Genomic DNA, 17,395 nt, shown 5'->3' with positions numbered 1-17,395 from the left:
GGGTTTTTGGAGAAGAAGGATATTTAATTGTAGAACTTGTTTTTATTAAGGTGTTACTTTAGTGTAAAGGGAAAACTTTATAATTACAATAATAGTAATGATAACATTAATACCATTATTATCCCATCGTCATAACCGTATGCAAATAATAATCATTCTACTACTATATTATTATTATTATTACATATCTATTTATTTTATATACCTAAGAAATAGTATGCAAAGGTTAATTTATTATTTAATTTAATTAGTACTTATGTGACAAAAATTATTTAAAAAAATTGTATTTATTTAGTAGTATCATAGTAAAATATTGATAGTAATGATTGTGTAAAATATTCGTAAAGATTTTAAGCATTGTTAAAAACTATAGGGAAAGATATAAAGGGGGGATAGAGAAAAGACACATACCAGTGAGAAGAAGAAGGAACGCGTATGGGAATCGTAAGAAAGAAGGTGGGAACGAGCTTACGATTCACGGTACGGTACGATCTAGATAATTCAGCCATTTATCTCATACTTCTTCTCTTTGCCATGGACCAAGAAGCACTTGTTCGTTTATCGGTCCCTCTTGCTCTTTATCGTAACGCGCTTGCGCCCTTTTTCCTTTCTTCTTCTTCTTCTCTTACCTCACAATTCACACAATCATATATATATATATAGAAACGTGTAAGCATTCCAAGGGAAGCCACATTTTCTCTTATCCGCGTCCTCACGGTCCAAGTTCGCAGTCATTCCACGTGGTTCCACCTCGGCTAATAAACGACCTTAGGGATTTCCTACGTCTTAGAAGCTTCTTCTCTTTCGCACTACACTGAACTGCTTATTCTCTCTCTCTCTCTCTCTCTCTCTCTTTCTTTTTCTTTCATTCTTTATTACTTTTTTCTCACAAGCAAGTATTATCGAAATTCTAACACCAAACGTCTAGTATTATATCGATCCAAAGTATAAAAGACAGACAGACAGACAGAAAGACAAATGGTTAGAATTAAAGTAAATAATTTTAAAACTTTTGCAAGACTATCATTTCAATCTAATTCCAAACTTAAATATCCTATCGTAATTTCTAATTCAATTTAATATCTCGTGCTAAAATTCCTATTCTTGATCTAATGTCTTTAAAAAGTAGTAAATTAATTTTAAACAATCAAATTTTATTTATTCAACAAACAAAATATATACAATTGAACTAATGTAAAAAGAGAATAATCAAAAATCTTGTAAAAGATATAAATGAAATAAAAGGAAAGTAAAGTAAGAAAAGTAGAAAGATATAGTTAGCAAAGTTTTATCGACCTGTAGGAAAGAGTGAGGCGGGGGAGGAGGGAGGAGGAGGAGTAGTAGTAGTAAAGAAACTAATGTAGTACCGGGCGTTCATTAACATACAAGCATCGTTGGTCGTATCGTCGTGGGTGCAACTATGCCGACGACGACGACGACGACGACGACGACGACGACGACGACGACGACGACGACGACGACGACGACGACGACGACGACGACGACGACGACGACGACGACGATGATGCCAACGTCTACGAACGACGACGATGACGACGACGATGAAGATGAGGATGAGGACGAGGACGAGGACGAGGACGAGGACGAGTAATTACGCACGCCTAACGCGCCTGTGTAGCCGAGTAGCAAAGTTGTGTGCATGCGCGCGCGAGTTTTCCTAGTGTAAGTAATAATAATAGTAGTAGTAGGTAGGTAGGTAGACGCGTAAGGTGTAAGAGAAGGTGGTGTCGGAGTTGGGTGGAAGTTGGGGAGGGGAATGGTGATGGTGGGTGGTTGGGTTGGTTCCGAGGATAGGAAAAAGGGTGGAAGGGTTTGAGTTGTACGTTATGCGTAGTAACGTCGTAGAAACGTGTGTTGCGTATACTCTCATGTTCGAAAAGAGAGGTGGTGTACCAAAAGGGAGTCGAAAATCGCCAAGGCAAAAAGAAAGGTGAAACCTCGACAGACATAGAGAAAAAAAGAGAGAGAATGAGTGAGTTATATTGTACTAGTATTAGTGTCTACCTGACGCCCACTACTACTAGTTACGAGAGGATAGATGGTGGTCTAGGGGGGATGGATAGTTGAAGAAGGGGGTGGTTGCGCTACTACCGCCACCGCCACCTACACCCTCATACTCACTCGCTCACTCAGTCAGTCTACCTACAACCTACCCTTCTCTCCCACTACTCCCATCATCACCGACACACATATACCTGCTTACTGTGAAGAGAAAGGGAGATACTCATAGAGAGAGGGAGAGAGAGAGAGAGAGAGAGAGAGAGAGAGAGAGAGAGAGAAAGAGAAAGAGAAAGAGGGGGGTGGTATAGGGCGCTGCCGAGGAAAATCCAACGTAGTTGACGTTGACTCTCCTTTCATGGTATTGCTCTTGGTCTTGGTCTACTACTGTTGGTATACTGGATACAGTAGTGGTGGTAGTGAAGGTAGTATTAGTGGTGGTGATGGTGGTGGTGGTGATGGTGATGGTGGTGGTGGAAATGGTGGTGGTGGCATGGATTGCTTCCAGTGTTCGCGCGGCCGCTCCCTGTCGCACACGGACTATTCACCCCGACGCTACAGGCGTCGCGACGCTCAAACTATCGGTGACGAAAACGTGCTCGGTGCGCCGTTGTCTCACACTTTAATCGACTAGAAAAATAATAATAATAATAATAATAATAATAATAATAATACGTAATTACTTTTTTTTTCGTTTTTTATATATTATCATCATCTTAATTTGTTCATCGCATTTATTATTATGATAGACCTATCATCATTCGGTCGTGTGTGGTGTTAGGTTTATTCGTGTTATTATTTTTACAGTGATATATATCGAGGAGATTTTTTATTTCTCGTTTTTCATATATATTTGCGTCGTATACGTCAAGGTCACTTTTTTTATCTCTGTTTTTTTAGGAGTGACGTGTTTTATCGTTTTATCCGTATTATTTTACTTTCTTCTTTTTTTGTTGAGAATAGTATTACTTCACGGTGGTTGATTTTTATTTTACTCAAAGTTACGTGGTGGGTGAAGGGGGTAGAAAAATAATCGAAGTTCTTTTGTTGTTATCTTACAGGAAGTTTTCGTTATAACTCGTCGTACTTCTTAGACGAGATTAAAACAAGGTGTCGAAGTTTTTTCTCATTTTGTTGATATTTTCTTTTCTCTTTTAGTTTTTTTTTTTGGTTTTCTAAGAGAAAATAATACAGTGTTAAAACTTTATCGACGTTGTATTTTCTGATATTGTTTTTTGGTTGAACGTTAAAAAAATTATCGTTCCTTTCTGATTATTTCAATCGGATAAAATATCGTGTCAACTTTGTGAAGTTTTAGATTTCAAAGGTTACGGTCCCTAAGGAATCTTGTCATATCAAACAGCAAAAGTAGACATATCAAAGGAAATGGGATCAAGTGAAGAAGATAGAGGAAGATTGAGATAGAACAATTTGTTTTTCTTTTTTACTTTGTTTTTTTTTTGATTCAAGTACATATCACAAAACGCATAAAAGAAACTTGACCGATGACGAGCGACTAAAACCAACAAGTGTCTTAAATCAACAAGTCCAAACTACCAAGGTCGTCGTCGTCGTCGTTGTCGTCGTCGTCGTTGTCGTCGTTGTGTCGTCGTCATAGTCATAGTCATAATCAAAGTTGTATCAAAAACGGAAATTTTCATAAGTTTTTCTCATCTCGTAATCGAGAATTTTTTTTATTATTACTTGTATGAACTAAAACTTGACATCTGAAGAAATAAGAAGAATACAAATATCTATATATATCTATATATATATGTATATGTATAAAAGAGAAGAAATTCAAGATAAAGGATTTCTTTTATAGTTCTCTCTTACGATCGGTGTATATATCAATAAATCTATGAGAGAAACGTGTTCTTCGGTTTACGATAAAACGAGTAACGAAAGTCGATTGTTTTTCGAAGAAAAAGAACAAATAGAAGAAGAAGAAGAAGAAGAAGAAGAAATAGTAGATATCAAATAAGATATTAAAAAGAACACGTATATCATATTGTTCACTTATTTATTGTATATTTTTTTCTTATTGATTTTTAACCAATCAAGTTATATATATATCTATCTCTTCATAAATAATAACAATATTATATTGAACATTTGATATTAAAACGGATGAACAATAATAATAATAATGTATAGAAATTCGTTTCTGGATTAAATCCATGATGATATAACCGCAAAGAATATTCCGGGAACATTTGACTGGTGTCCGCGGTCCATCTCCCTAAGGACTGCCCTTCAAATCCAACGAGGCTGATTATTCCCACGAACTGTTGGATCCGTGCCAAGGAAACTGGGCTGTGCTTCACACTTTCGGAATACACATATATATATATATATATATATACCGTTCTATTGCTCTCTGCGTTAAAACGAATTACTCGAAAGATCAACAAAATCTCGAAAAAGAAGAAAAAAAAAGGAAAAGAATTTTAACCTGTCAAGTATTATTTTTTAAAGAACAAAAAAAGAAAAGGAAAGAGAGAAAAAGTAGAAGAAGAAAAGTTGAGAAATATAATAAGTTTTGAGAGGAAATATTTGACAGGAATCATTGGGGTGACCTCGATCAAGAAAGCCTTAATTGAAAAGCTCTCCCGAGTGTAGTCTACCTCGATAGCGTTATCTCTTTCTCTCTCTCTCTCTCACATTCTCATTGATGTGGCCGATCTCGTGGGAGTATTAAGATCTATCTGAACGTCTCACCGTTAGCCTCGTTTCCTCGTTCACAAACCATCACCACCAGTACCAATACCGTAAAGAGAGATAGGAAGAGAGGCAACCAACAGCAGTAGCAGCAGTAGCAGCAGTAGCAGCAACATCAGCAACATCTACTCGTAACCATCGAATTCCAATTATGTCGCAACATCGAAGAGGTTCCGTACACGGAGCAAGTCCCGTTCCAGGTCATCCTACACCTACTGCTAGTAGTAGTAGCACTAACAGCAGTCTTCCTATCTCTACTCATGAGATTCAAACGAGAGGGATACCTTTGCCAGGAATGGTAGCCCCGTCCCGTTCGATCCATGGTAGCCCAATGCATGGCAATCCAATTCATGGGTTTGTCAATCCACTCGGACCAGCCGGTATCGTTCATCAACCACCCCCAACGCATACAACAACACCCCTTGTAGTAGCCGGAATTTCTCATCGGCAGGGGGAGAACGCGCATCAAGGTATCGGAACGTCCATTCTCGTCGGATTATTACGAGATATACGAAAGACCACTGGAACGTTGTTTATTTATTTCTTTTATTACCCCATAGAATCGTATTTATGTGCTCTTTAGTTTTGTCATTTATAAGAAAATTATTTAATATTTTCTATATTGATAATTGAAATATGGTGAATTTTTATTAATAGTGTTGATTTTTCAATTTTAAAATAAGGCTTCAATTCTATATTTTTTCCCACCCCATGAGATAACGTGGAGGACACGTGACTGATAGTGTGTTTTTTTTTTTTAACATCCGACGAACAAATAACGAATCTTTTTCATTGGATTTTTTTTTCTAAAATCCCATTCAGCAATGTTGATCGAATCGAATATTAGAAAATACCCACAAGAATGTTTCTTTTCAGTTTCGAAACGTATATATATATATGTTTCAATCAAATATACATTTATGTACAATTATATATACAGTACATATAGAGAAACGATTAGTGTAGTAAAGCTGCGCGTTTGATATGAAATTCCTAAAAGCGTCAACTGGAAGTAGCTTTGAAATTGAACGACATGAAAACTCGTTAGAGAAATTAATCGAGCATTTAAACGTTTAACGAGACGGAAGTATATTAAGTAATGCAAGAGAAATTCCATCGAATAGGGCCATTGAATTTTCTTTTAGTTATTTCTTTCTTTCTCTCTCTTACTTTCTTTCTGTTTCTTTTCCTTTTTCTGTTTCATGTCGTTTCCCTTAGGCTTGTCTACCAAATGCATTTTATTGCATCTGGCACAACAGAGAAAAATACTATTTACTAAGAAATTGAATTTAGAGTCGCGTCATTCTGTTCGTGGTCGATGAGATGCTCGGGAGTCTTTTTCAAAAGAGAAATCGAGTACGTGAAAGTCCTTCTGAATGACATTTATTGATCTTCCATATACAAAGATATCGCGATTAATTCATACAAAAATAAACAATGTAATCCCAGATTTATTTGAAAATAATTTTACATTTGCTGCAGTAATTATTCCTCGTTAATTTGTTTTATATTTCCTTAAAGAGGTATGGTTTTATTTTGAAAATATTCCATGGTGATTAATTAAATTTCTAACAATTTAATACAGATAATAATAAATTTGATTTTTAATATCGAATAAATAGTTAAAAATTGAACTGCGATTTCAAATGCATTTTAAACAAATTATTTGATTGTAAAATCATTAAAATTGGAAATGAGAAGATTAAAAGTCCAGCGGTCTTTCGTTCGGTCTCCGATGACCTTGATCATCGTCATCATCATCATCATCCAGCGGATGTTCGCTTGAAGGTAGCGAAAAAGTCGTGCAACAGGGTGGGCCGACTTCTTCGTCATCCGGTTCACCATATTCTTCGCATGGTTCTCCTATGAGAACACCGATGAGTTCTGGTCATGGAACACCACAGGATTCACCACATGTTACGAGACATCGTAGAGACTCCGAACACTCGAGTTCCTCGCCATCAATTGGTGGTAATATAACATCGAGACGTGGTTCTACCGACGTCATTATTGGGTCTTCGATTCAGGATGGTCATCATCATCCTTCAGGATCACCTGGTGCACGTGCACGACGCAGATCAGACTACAGCCCTCATCAGGGTATGTTTCCTATTTCATCCCAAACACTTGCTCCTTTTTATTTAGTTTTTCAATGAAAATTTAATGCAGGTACGACGTAGCCCTTATTAGGATTCGTTTATTTTATCCTCTCATTTTTTTAAATAATTATTTTCTTACCTGGAATCGTTTAAATTTCTATTTTATTTTGTTTATTGATTTGAAACAACCCTGATCTGTTTTCATTGTTTATCCATTTGTTGATTCTCAGCTAATTATTATTTAATTTCTGAATCATTGATATTTCTTCCCGACATTTTTTCCCCTTTTTGTTTAGTTTGGTTTTTTCAATGACGATAAATTGAACAAACTGAGAATAATCTTGATCGAACTGCTGACCACAAAAGGATTTTGTTGCTGAAAACGAACAGTTCTTCTCTGTCGAATTTCTGTATCTTTTGTGGGCCTTTCAAAACCTCATGATACTTTGCGTTGCCCTTTGATCTGACAGCCTGTGGCTTTGCAACATGCTCGGTCTATGTATTACTTATATGTGGCTAAAAGTTCCTATCAAAGGAACTTGTCGCACGCATGCGTTTAGTCAAAAGCTTTAAATACATCCACACTCGTTAACTAACGTGTGTTCTTTAATATCAAGGTCTTTATTTACACTACATTTTGTTTATTCTATATATATGTGTGTTTCTTTTTAAGATAAATTAAAAATAAGGATAATTCAAAGGAAATAGTAAAAAGAAAACTACTGGAAAATTGCAGGATTGGTTTAAACGATTGTATAGGAAAAATAAAAAGAAACGAGATAGAAAATGTCAGAAAAAAAAATAATAAAAATAATATTTCTCTTTGATGCATCAAAACTATGAAACGTTGATTGGTTCAATTATTTTTTTTTCTCCTTCTTCTTTGAAAAATCAACTAAATACATTTTGTTTCTAATCCAAGGGATATATTTTTTTCTTTTTGAAGTAAAAAAAAGAAAGCTAGTCTTATGAGGTTCCAAAGAAGGATCTTCGTTTCTCGAAAAGGTTGAAAAAGTGGGAAAGACGTGAGATGTTTTCGAAAGTAGCAATTCTCTATCCAAGATACCTTGAAGTAAGGAAGCATTCGAATTTCTTGTGTTTACTAAGGACGAAGAGAAGGATCTTCTTCTACTTCTTCTTCTTCTTCTTCTTCTTCTTCTTCTTCCTTCTTGCGAATTTTAAACTTTGTACAATTTTTCAAGCTCAAGTTTGTAAGAGAGTGTCCAGTGTATATAGAAAATTAAGTGAGAGAATTTCAAAGGAATTATTTTCAAAATTTATTTAACAAAACTAATCTCGTTGTTAATTTTTAAATATTTTTTGTCGTTTCTTCGTAAAATCGTAATTTTTATAGATTTGTTTTATTATTAAATCATAGGTAAAAAGAAGTTCAAGAGTAGTACTTGCTTGCAACTTTTTTCTTTTCTTTTTTTTTTTATTTTATTTTATTTTATTTTATTGGAAATGAAAAACTTTGTTGCCTGTTCGAGACGTTGCCACCGATTTGAACGGTCGAACGATTGTATAAGAAAGTTTTCATCTTTCGAAGTGCGATTATTTTTCACGATTGGTAGAATGGAGAAACCCATAAGAATCTTGTAAAGTATTTTTTTCCCCTTTTTTTCAAAGAATCTAGAAACTTCTCAGGTACATCTATATATATATACAATACATGTGCATTTATCGTTGTCGCAAATTGTCTTGAGAAAGTAAGAAAGAAGATAAAATAAAACGTAAAAAGGGACCAATTTTTATCTTCTCTCTCTCTCTTTCTAATACTCTCTCGGCGTTTAAAACTTTATAAGGTGATTTTTTTCTTTTGGATTTCTTTCGAGAAAAAGTTAAACGTGTGGCAAAACGAGTTTCGAACGTTAATTTAAAGTTGAAGTTGTAAACCGTGAAGCCAATTTTGTCTGTTTTCCAGAAAATGTTATTTTCTTGAGAGAGTTCTCCTATCTCACGATACGTTTGTTTATTTCTAATCTTTTTTTTTTTTTAATAAATTATTAGAACAAAATTATCATATAAGGACTAAAGTATTCAAGATTAGCTTTGCAAAAAAAAACAATTAAAATAAAATACGAAGAAAAGAAATAATTTAAATTTCATATTTGAAAGAGAGTTTTTTTTTAAAGAGAGTTTTATTTGCAAAATTTTTCGTTGGTCGATAATTCTAATTGATCGAGTTGAAAGTTTTCGTGCCGAGAATCGTATTTTAGCAAGCAGGTATCAATTATTTTTCTCATGTGCCAGAGTAAAACGGAAATAAGTTAGGCGCGGTATTCTTTTTCCTCTTATTTCGTAGGTATCGTGTGTACCCGTGACGGGGTGCAATTTGCAAACAATTTGCACGGATTGCCGAGGTAATTTAGTAGATGAGAGAAAGAAAGAGAGAAAGAGATAGCAAGAATTGTGTTTGGTTTTGGGGGTTCGATGAATAATGTAATAAAAAAGAAAAAACTATAAAAAAAAGTGTTAGTAAAAATATTAGACAAGAAAATTATTCTGGCTTCTTGCCAGAATGAACGTGATTAGGTAGAACAAAAAAATTCATTTGGGTCAAGGATAAATCGTTCTTTTTGTGTCTCATTAAATTATTCATTCATTCATTTTTATTTTAATCCAATCAATTTGTTATTGCATTTTGTAATTAGTATTACAAGACACTAAATATAGTTCATATAATTTAATTATATAATAATTTATTATTAGTTCATAAAAATGAATAAATGCAATATCATAGAAATATTATGATGTTTGTACTTTAAGACTGTTTAAAAAAAAATGAAAGAAAATAATTCGAAAGGGTTGTCCAATTTGAATGTGATGGTGGTGGTTGTGGTTGTTTTCGCATTCCGTTATTTTTCGGAGCGTTGATTTTGCTCATGGAAAAGAATTTCCTGGACTGTCTCTCTCTCTCTCTCTCTTTTGGAAGTTAATAATGTTTGTGGTATGCCATGAAAGAAATGGGCGTGTCCTTGCAATTCGTCACTGATAACGGGAACGGTTCGCTTAACGAGATTCCGTGCTCGTGTACGCACGTTTAATGAAATCTTTTTGCGGAATAATATTGCCAAAGTTTTGCATTGCTGCTGTTTGCTTGCTACATTCACACACACACACACACACACACACACACACACACACACACACACACACACACACACACACACACACACACACACACACACACACACACACACACACACACACACACACACACACACACACACACACACACACACACACACACACACACACACACACACACATATGTGAGCGTATAGAATTTATATACATCTCCTACAAATTTTTCTTTCTTTTTATGTTCCCTTTTTACTAAATAAAAAAATAAAAGAAAACTCTTAGAGAAGATACTTTCAAGTTTTCAAATACAAACCTACACCCCCTACCTGTCGTCTACATACTACTACTACTACTACTACTACTACTACAACGAGTAAAGATAAACTATCAGCTTAAGTGAAATATTTCATAGCCTTTACTGAAGAAAAGAAAAACAATAAAAATAAGAAAACAAAATTACTAGGAGAATGTTTTTTTTTTTTTTTTTTTTAAGCATGGCTAGTGAAAAAAGCTTCTCATCTGAGTGTACGAGTAGTAAGGAAAAAAAAAGTATATATATGTATATAAAAGGATTGGACGAAGAATTAAACTCTAAACTCTGTTTTCTTTGTATTTCTCTTTATTTTTTTTTTTTTTTTTTATAAAAGAAAGCAGTTGAAAGTAATGAGAGTAACAACATGTATAAAAGTAAGAAGAAAAGGTGGTATGATATTCTAACTCAAAGAGATATATGGAAAATGATGTTGAAATGATTTTCAAACACTTCAAAGATTTTTATCAACATATTAGTAACTTGTAAAAATTCGTCTTTCATTCAAAGATATTAAAAAGTACAAAATTTTTTACGTTCAACGTGAAATTATTATGCATGATAGATTGAAAGATAGATTGATAGATAAATTTTTTTTTATCATATTAAAGTAGACAAGAAAGAATCAACATTGAATCGTAGTCTTTTTAAGTTCTCAATTTTACTCCTTTTTTCTTATCTTTTTCTTTCTTTTTCTTTTATGTTAAAATAATTTGGAAATTTTTAGCATTTTTCTTCATCCTCTTAATTCTTTTCGAGTGTCTTCTCTTATGACTTTAGAGAACATTTCTAAAGGAAAATTTATACGCGATGTCCGCCGAGGGTTGGTGCGAAAAATTAAAGTTATATCGTATCATAATTTGTAAAAGTAGTAATAGTAGTAGTAGAATGTACCTTCTTTACTATAGTGAATGCATTTAAGTGCGTTCGTCATGAGAATATAACGTTTTACTTACACACACATATACACACATATATATTTATTCAAATAAATATTAAATTGTCTTAAAAGGTTTTTTTGTACTTTTTTTCTCAGTTTCTCGTGAATAATATTTTTTATTTATTTTCTATTAATTTATTAAATTTTCATACGATTTATACAGAAAGGTAAATAAGGTTTATTGTACACGATTTTTTAATTATTATATACATTTACAATTATATGAATATATGATTGTTATGTAATGAAAATGTATAGAAATATATAAATTTAGATTTAAGAAATATATCAGGAATATATAAAAACTTAAATAATTAATAATAATAAAGCTCAAAAATAATAATTTTTATTTTTTATAATTGTTAGAATTGAAGGTAATAATAAAATAATTTCAATATGAAAAATTAGAAATATATAATATAGAAATTATACGGTTACCTAAATACTCGCTATCTGTTATTTAGTTAGTCCTAGACATGTAAACAACAGTCTACATACATAAGAAAATTTTCAACGAAAATCCTTTCATAAAAGGACATTGAAACAGTTTACTGTCAGACTTCGAAAAGAAAGGTGTGTTGTTATTATACTCGGTGTTTTTAAATTACGATACACATTTTCTTCGATTAATTAACAATAAATTAAGGTATTTTGAATATTTTCATATACTTTACTAATATTTAATAATTGTTTGTCAAATTTATAAATGAATTTTCTTCTTTTTAAAACAATATCTTTTTTAGGAACAAAATTTCATTCAACATTTTTGATTTAATTTTTTAATTGGAAAATCAAATACTTTTTTATTAACACAGTTACACAATGAACCTTGTATATATAAACACACACGTTTGTACATTCTTATATATTTTTTTTTTTTTGTAATTCTTTGGTTTGTAGTATAAAGTGTAGAGGTTTTTTCGATTCTTTCGGTGTCTTCTTCTTCCTGTCTCGTCTTTCAGGAAACGCCATGATGTCGCCTTCTCTTTTTCAACCCTTCCTTTCCGTTTCTTTTTCTGTGTCCCTTTCTTACCTTCAAACGTGATGGCGGAAAAAGCAATCGGTGAAGAAGAGTATAAGGAAAAAAAAAAAAATAAAAAAAATAGAAATAAAAAGAAGTCGCGCTAATGGAAGCAGGCTATCTTACGAAGCGAACGATGACTTCTAGTCGTTTCAAGTTTATCGGAAATTCCATTTCGATCGTAACCGAAGTATCCTATCCTTTTTTATTTTCTTTCCTTCTCTTTCTTTCTTTCTTTATTTTTTTCTTCATTTCTTTTCAAATCCTCTCTTTCTCTTTTTCTTTTTCTCTTATACAATTTCTTTCTCTTCGTCAGATTAGATAAATACGTAGATCGAACAGAAATTGATTTTATTTCTTTTCTTTTGCAAGAAAACGTCTCTTCATCTTTTTGTATTTTTTAATCATGGTAGAAAGAAAGTAAATGAATTATTTTAAAATAATTATGAGAGACATAAACTAACCGATCCAAAGAGTTTGAATATTTAATTGGATATTTATGATAATTTCAATTCAATTAGTCGTATTTAATTAAAGTCAATGATTTGTGAGATTATTTGCCGAAAGTCACAAATATTGAAATTCAATGAAAATAAAATTGAAGAAAATTATTTAATATATTTCAATACACCCTTATACACAACTGCATATACCACTATCTCAAATGTGTTCAAGTTTGATTTTTATTTATAACAATTATATTAATCATCCTACTGAAACTGTTTTATCAATTATATTATTTCAATATAGATTGTTTAACTTTGATAAAATAAAATATAAATGAGATTTATTTAGAAAATAATTTATACAAAATATAGTTTAGAAAAAAATTATTATAAAAATAATAATATTATAATATATTATAATATTTTATTATATAAAATAATTTTGTTTCAAGTTTTAGCTGTAAATTTTGGTTTGTATATACGTTTGTGTCAATTCAATTGGTAGTATTTAATTAAATTCAATGATTTGTGAGATTATTTGCCGAAAGTCACAAATATTGAAATTTAATGAAAATAAAATTGAAGAAAATTATTTAATATATTTCAATACACCCTTATACACAACTGCATATACCACTATCTCAAATGTGTTCAAGTTTGATTTTTATTTATAACAATTATATTAATCATTCTACTGAAACTGTTTTATCAATTCTATTATTTCAATATAGATTGTTTAACTTAGATAAAATAAAATATAAATGAGATTTATTTAGAAAATAATTTATACAAAATATAATTTAGAAAAAAATTATTATAAAATTATAATATTATATATAATATATTATATTTTTTATTATAAAATAATTTTATTTAAAGTATTACCTGTGTAACTTTTAGTTTGTATTAACGTGTGTGTGTATAAGTATGTAAACATTGTTAGAAAATACTATAGGATAGAGTTAACAAGAAACCAAGAAGAGAATCCATCGTCTATTCCTAGGGTCATCTGTGGTATAAAAAGAAGATAAAAAAGATGAAGAGGGGGAAGAAGGGGGATTGGTGGGAGGAAGATGAAAACGTCCGGCTTGTTGATACCGTTGAGAGAAAGCTAAAGACAAGGGAACGTCGTTAGGGGTAACAGCGTGTTGCGAATACGGTTCATGATGGAGGGATATAAAAAGAGAACGCGTGCTTTGCATATATTCCATGAAACTTCCCTTTCCGAAGCATTACACTCTAGGGAAGCAATAAACTGGCTTAATGTATTATATTAAAACTTTCTATCTTTTCCTAGACACGTTGGGGGTTGTTCTATTACTTAACAACAACAGTATTCTGATATCTCGATAATTGCTTAACGCAATCATCTTTCTTTATTTCATAATTGAATCGTTTACTCTAATTTGTTCTTTTTTTTTTTTTTTTTTTTTTAATATTTACTTTGTTAAAATAAATAACACGCGTGTGTTTTATATATAAATATGTATGGACCACGTTACTGTTAATTTAGGATTTTATTTTTAATTTAATATAATATTAACGCAATTTGTATTATTATGTTTTAATATATAATTTAATAAGCTTGTAATTACAGAGTGATTTATTTATTCTAGCGTGAAATTTAAATTATTATTGTATATATAATATAAAAATTTACACAGTATTTGTATCAAAGGTATTAGTTTACATGATTTAACGATTGAATACATATATGAGTTTAATATCAAATTGATTTTTGAAAATACATTTCATTTTTTTTTTCAGATTTCAAATCAATATTGTATGATATCATTATTTTTGATTTTTATTTCTATTTCTAATCAAGATATTTGATTGGAAATATTTTATTAGCTTATATCAAACGAATTGATTTAATATTTGTTGAAATTGATGAAATTTAGGAAAGAAACTGTTAAAATGATGAAAAGTGTGTGTAACATCTGTTGAAGTTTATCATATTTTATCATTTTTGATTGATTGCATGAATTAGATAGAAGATAAACAGATTCCATGATATATGGTTATCCGAAAAAAGAATAAAGAACAATTTGGTACGATCGAATCGATTCAACTTCGATTTAGGATGGATTTTTTTTTCGTTTAGTCAAAGAAATATTGGAATAATACTCTCTCATACCTTTCAATAGCGATAAAAGGACAACAAAGCGGCTAACTTTCGAACAACTTTTGTCCGGTTGTATTCGAACGTAATCCACTTGTATGGTCTCGTGGAAATCTTCGAAGGAAGTCGCAGCTAACAAAGTTTCAAAGAGAGAGAGAGAGAGAGAGAGAGAGAGAGAGAGAGAAAAGAGATTTTTAGCTTTGCTCGAGGTTAACGAAAAGAATAAAACGAAATAAAGAGAGAGAAAGAAAGAAAAAAAAGTTTACCATTTCTGTTATCCGTATCATTATCGTTTATTCTATTTTCACATATTTTTCTTTCCTCTGTTATTTCTCCTTGGTATATTTTTTTTCTTTTAATTTTTTATTCTAGCTCAAGCAATAAAAAGAAAAAAATAGAAAGAGAGAGAATTATAACACGGAGGAGGGGGGGATTATATCCATTAGAAATTAAACGTTGCACGTTTAAACATTAAATAGCAGATTATTTAATTTCCAATGGAAAATATTCCATACGATGTTATTTTATTTTTCTCTCTTATTTTTTTTTTTACTTTTATTATTTTTAATAGCGTAGATATTCCATTGGATTACCATATATTAATGCATACAGAATGGTAATTATGATCATAATTAATATATATATATATATATGTGGGATTCCCCTTCTTCTGTTAGTCTTCCTAAAGGATATCTAACGAGTAAAAAGGAAAGAATTCCGCGGTGTTATTAATAGGTTGATGTAGAAAGAAAAACCTCTCTTCACGGATATGCAATATATTTAATATAAAGAAGTAAAAATACAGTGATTGTAAAACGCCTTCTTTGCTCGGCTACTAAACGATGACTGCCTCTTGGTTTCTTTTCTTTAATTTACTTCCTTGGGTGACGCTCTTTCTATCGTTATTCGGCTGTTTATATTACATAGTTTATCCTTTGCCTAACTATATCCGATAAGTACTCTCTGGCCCACTCATGCTTAAGTGTTCTCACTCACATTCTCGCACCCCACATATATATATATATATATATATATATATATATATATATATTGTATTATTTTTTATTTATTTTTTAAATCACAGGAAGAAATTTAATTATTCATTTATCTGGATTATCTTAGCAAATTTTGTATTATTATCATATGCATTTAATTAATATATATTTGAATAGAGAGTAATAAAGTATTGTATAAATTTTTATATGTATAAAAAAATGCTTGCACAAGTTCTATGGTCTAAAAAAATAAAAATAAAATCTTTTATGTGAGTTATCTTTCCACATAGTTATCTATGAAAAATAATTGTTCTCTTCTTGTTTGAGTTCTTTATTTCAACGTTTCACAAACAAGTCCTCTTTTTCATGTTCTCTTTCTCTCTCTCTCTCTCTCTCTCTCTTTTTGCGTTCGTTCGTTTATCACTAATCACAGCACACACATACATAAATACATTCATACACATATACACATATATACACTCTCTCGTTAGCTTATTGCTTCCATTCATTCGCGTCGTAGCTCTCTATCACTGTCAATCTTTTCTCATCCGTACTCGATCTCCTATCCAGCTTTACATTCTCTATCGATTTCTATTCCTTCACAATCTAGAAATTTAGGGCATAGTCTATGTCAGCTGATAGTTATATATATATACTAATCTCTTATACGTTTTCCTATTCAATTTTTGAGATTTACGATGGATGATGCTGACAAGTGCATTTTTTTTTTATTAATTATTGCTATATTACTTAACTCATTCGTATAAAACGTATGTTATTTCTGTTTTAAATATGTTATTAGTATATCATCATATAAAGTAATAAAATAAATCATGATTGTAACGTTATTGATAAAAATTTAGCATTGTAATAAATTAAATTAAAAAAAAAGAAAAATATTGAAAAATATTTAAACGACGAGAAAATATATTTATAACAAAAATTTACAAATTCATTTTTAGATTAATACCCCAAAGACTCGTGGGAAAATAAATTCTTATGTTAATGTTCGATTGATGTGTGACGTATCGTTAACAAATTATACAGGGAACCCTTAGGGATGCAAATATGTTTAAAATATTGGAACGATTTTGATGTAGTAGTAGTAGAAACATATACACACTAGAAAGAGACAGAGAGAGAGTAAAATTCGTGTATATGGTTGGGTTGTAACACAAATCGGTGTAGCAGAGGATTTGCTGCAGACTATCCTCTCTCTCTCTCTCTCTCTCACACACACACACTCTCGATGATGATGGGGAGGAGGAGGAGGAGGAGGAGGAGGAGGAGGAGGAGAGGTGTCCACAGGGAGGAGAAACTTTAGTCTCGACGAATGCTTCGAATACGAGAGCTTTCGTGGTCGCGATGACATACGGTCAGTTTCACATGCAAATTAAACGAGCTGTACACGTTGCCCCAAACCTTTCACCACCCCCTTTTTACCGAACCCCCCACCTAACTCCTCCACCCGTACAGATTTTCTCTTGACGCAGTTTATAACCACGTTTGTGTTACCACGCGCGATTTTTGAATTTACAAATTCCGAATCATCGTTTAATCGTACGTGTCGACGAATTTTTTTCACTTTGTTTTTCTTGTTTTTTTTTTTATTTCTTTATTTTTTTTTTCCTT

At 31.6% G+C, this 17,395-nt stretch overlaps 2 protein-coding genes across 7 annotated transcripts in view; both read left to right on the top strand.

Annotated features, from left to right (window-relative positions):
• LOC107066180 (dystrophin, isoforms A/C/F/G/H) overlaps window positions 1-17,395 on the top strand; it is a 334,345-nt gene that overhangs the window by 98,143 nt on the left and 218,807 nt on the right. The gene's annotated exons all lie outside the window — the stretch shown is intronic.
• Window positions 293-3,491, top strand: LOC149031818 (uncharacterized). Of its 6 annotated transcripts, none has more exons than XM_089174805.1 (3): window positions 304-2,603; window positions 3,081-3,129; window positions 3,332-3,491. In XM_089174805.1, the coding sequence occupies exons 1-3, from the start codon at window positions 2,378-2,380 to the stop codon at window positions 3,417-3,419; spliced, it is 363 nt and encodes a 120-aa protein (XP_089030931.1). In that variant the 5' UTR covers window positions 304-2,377; the 3' UTR covers window positions 3,420-3,491. The 6 variants fall into 6 exon arrangements, with proteins under 6 accessions (XP_089030934.1, XP_089030933.1, XP_089030931.1 ...); XM_089174806.1 differs by having other exon boundaries at window positions 305-2,603; window positions 3,338-3,491; XM_089174804.1 differs by having other exon boundaries at window positions 306-2,621; window positions 3,338-3,491.

The sequence above is a fragment of the Polistes dominula genome, unplaced genomic scaffold (assembly GCF_049000335.1).
Source record: "Polistes dominula isolate Pdom_NZ unplaced genomic scaffold, Pdom_raw_medaka contig_16, whole genome shotgun sequence".
Lineage (NCBI taxonomy): Eukaryota > Metazoa > Arthropoda > Insecta > Hymenoptera > Vespidae > Polistes > Polistes dominula.
The sequence above is the reverse complement of the archived record's forward strand: the minus strand, read 5'-3'. Positions and strand labels throughout refer to the sequence as shown.

What these genes read in the sequence shown, in the direction of transcription:
- LOC149031818 (XM_089174803.1), top strand. Translation starts at nt 2,378, where the DNA reads ATGGTATTGCTCTTGGTCTTGGTCTACTACTGTTGGTATACTGGATAC. An exon ending in CGGTGACGAAAACGTGCTCG is followed by an intron (nt 2,622 to 3,080) that starts GTGCGCCGTTGT and finishes GTTATCTTACAG; the next exon opens with GAAGTTTTCGTTATAACTCG. An exon ending in TTAGACGAGATTAAAACAAG is followed by an intron (nt 3,130 to 3,331) that starts GTGTCGAAGTTT and finishes AACTTTGTGAAG; the next exon opens with TTTTAGATTTCAAAGGTTAC.